Source organism: Numida meleagris, unplaced genomic scaffold (genome assembly GCF_002078875.1).
Source record: "Numida meleagris isolate 19003 breed g44 Domestic line unplaced genomic scaffold, NumMel1.0 unplaced_Scaffold322, whole genome shotgun sequence".
NCBI lineage: Eukaryota > Metazoa > Chordata > Aves > Galliformes > Numididae > Numida > Numida meleagris.
Window position 1 is genome coordinate 58,866 of NW_018364553.1, and position 1,195 is coordinate 60,060.

At 66.6% G+C, this 1,195-nt stretch overlaps 1 protein-coding gene across 1 annotated transcript in view; it reads right to left on the reverse strand.

Annotated features, from left to right (window-relative positions):
* The window catches only part of GCDH (glutaryl-CoA dehydrogenase), a 3,266-nt gene extending 2,228 nt beyond the window's left edge, over positions 1 to 1,038 (reverse strand). The window contains exons 1-3 of the mRNA XM_021382967.1: positions 993 to 1,038; positions 817 to 903; positions 365 to 499 (exon numbers count right to left, since the gene is read on the reverse strand). Coding sequence (XP_021238642.1) covers positions 365 to 499; positions 817 to 898 — 217 coding nt within the window. The 5' untranslated portion in view covers positions 899 to 903; positions 993 to 1,038. The remainder of the gene's footprint in view (positions 1 to 364; positions 500 to 816; positions 904 to 992) is intronic.
* Positions 1,039 to 1,195: the final 157 nt, after the last annotated feature.

Consider the following 1,195-nt stretch of genomic DNA (forward strand, 5'->3'; position numbering starts at 1 on the left):
GGGGGGGGGGGAGGGGGGAAGGCAGTGGGGACCCCCCCGGCAAGGGGCTGCCCCCATTGCTGCCCCCCATGTTGGGTGGGGGGGTATCAGGGGCACACTGGCAGGGGTCATGTGGAGGTTATGGGAGTGTATGGGGGTGCCTGAGGATAATGGGAGATATAGGGGAATATCAGGGGCATTCTGGGGGTTCTGGGAGGAGTCTGGAAGTATCAGAGGAATACCAAGAGGGTATCTGGAGGGATCAGAGACATGCCAAGGAGGCAACGGGGTGCAGATTTCCCAGCCCCCAGCTCTGGAACAGGAACATGGGACCACGGGGGCATTGGGTGCCAGGGCTGATGGTGCAGGGCAGGGGGAGCGGTACCCTCGTGCCTGTTGGCATGCAGCACGCGGGGCAGCAGCTGCTCCTGGCTGTATTTGCGGACGGCATCACGCAGCATCCGCTCCTCCGGGCTCAGCAGCTCCTCCAGCGCCAGGGGGTCCCCCCAGTGGAAGGCGGCTGGGGGGGGGGGAGGGGTAGGATCAGTCCCCATGGGAACGGCGTGGGTGGGGGGCAGTGCACAGGAGAGCCCCAGGTGAGGGGTCAGCACCGGTGGGATCTCACACTTTGGCCCCCCCACCCACACAGACTCTGGGGATCCTACCGTTTGCTCCTCCCCCCTCCCCCCCCGCACACTTTGTGTCCTCCCCACCTTGCCACCCGTCCAAACTCTGGGCCCCCTCAGCCCCACTCACCACACGTGGGGTCAGCACCAATGGGACCCCACTCTTACAGGACTCACCCCACACGCTTTGGGTCTCCCCCACTCCACTCACCACGCGTGGGGGCGGCCGTTCCCCCCCAGCGGACACCGCTCAGCGCTGAGCGCAGCAATGGGGCGGCGAAACGCAGCGCCATGGGGCCTGGGGGGAGCGGAAAACACGATAGGGAGCTGAGCCGAGGACCCCTCAGAGCCCCCGCCCCCTCTTAAGGGCCACCAACACCCGCTAACCCCCCACACCGTAGGAGCACTGCGGCGGCGAACGGACCCCGCGGAGCACCGGTGTGACGTCACGGGGGAGGGTACGACGGGGGGGAGGAGGGCTTGGGATGAACCTTGGGATTAACCCCCTCCTGCCCAGAGCGCGGCGACCGAGACTCTCGCTCCTAAATCCTACCCCCCCCCAACAGGGTTACACGAAAGGAGGCGACAGG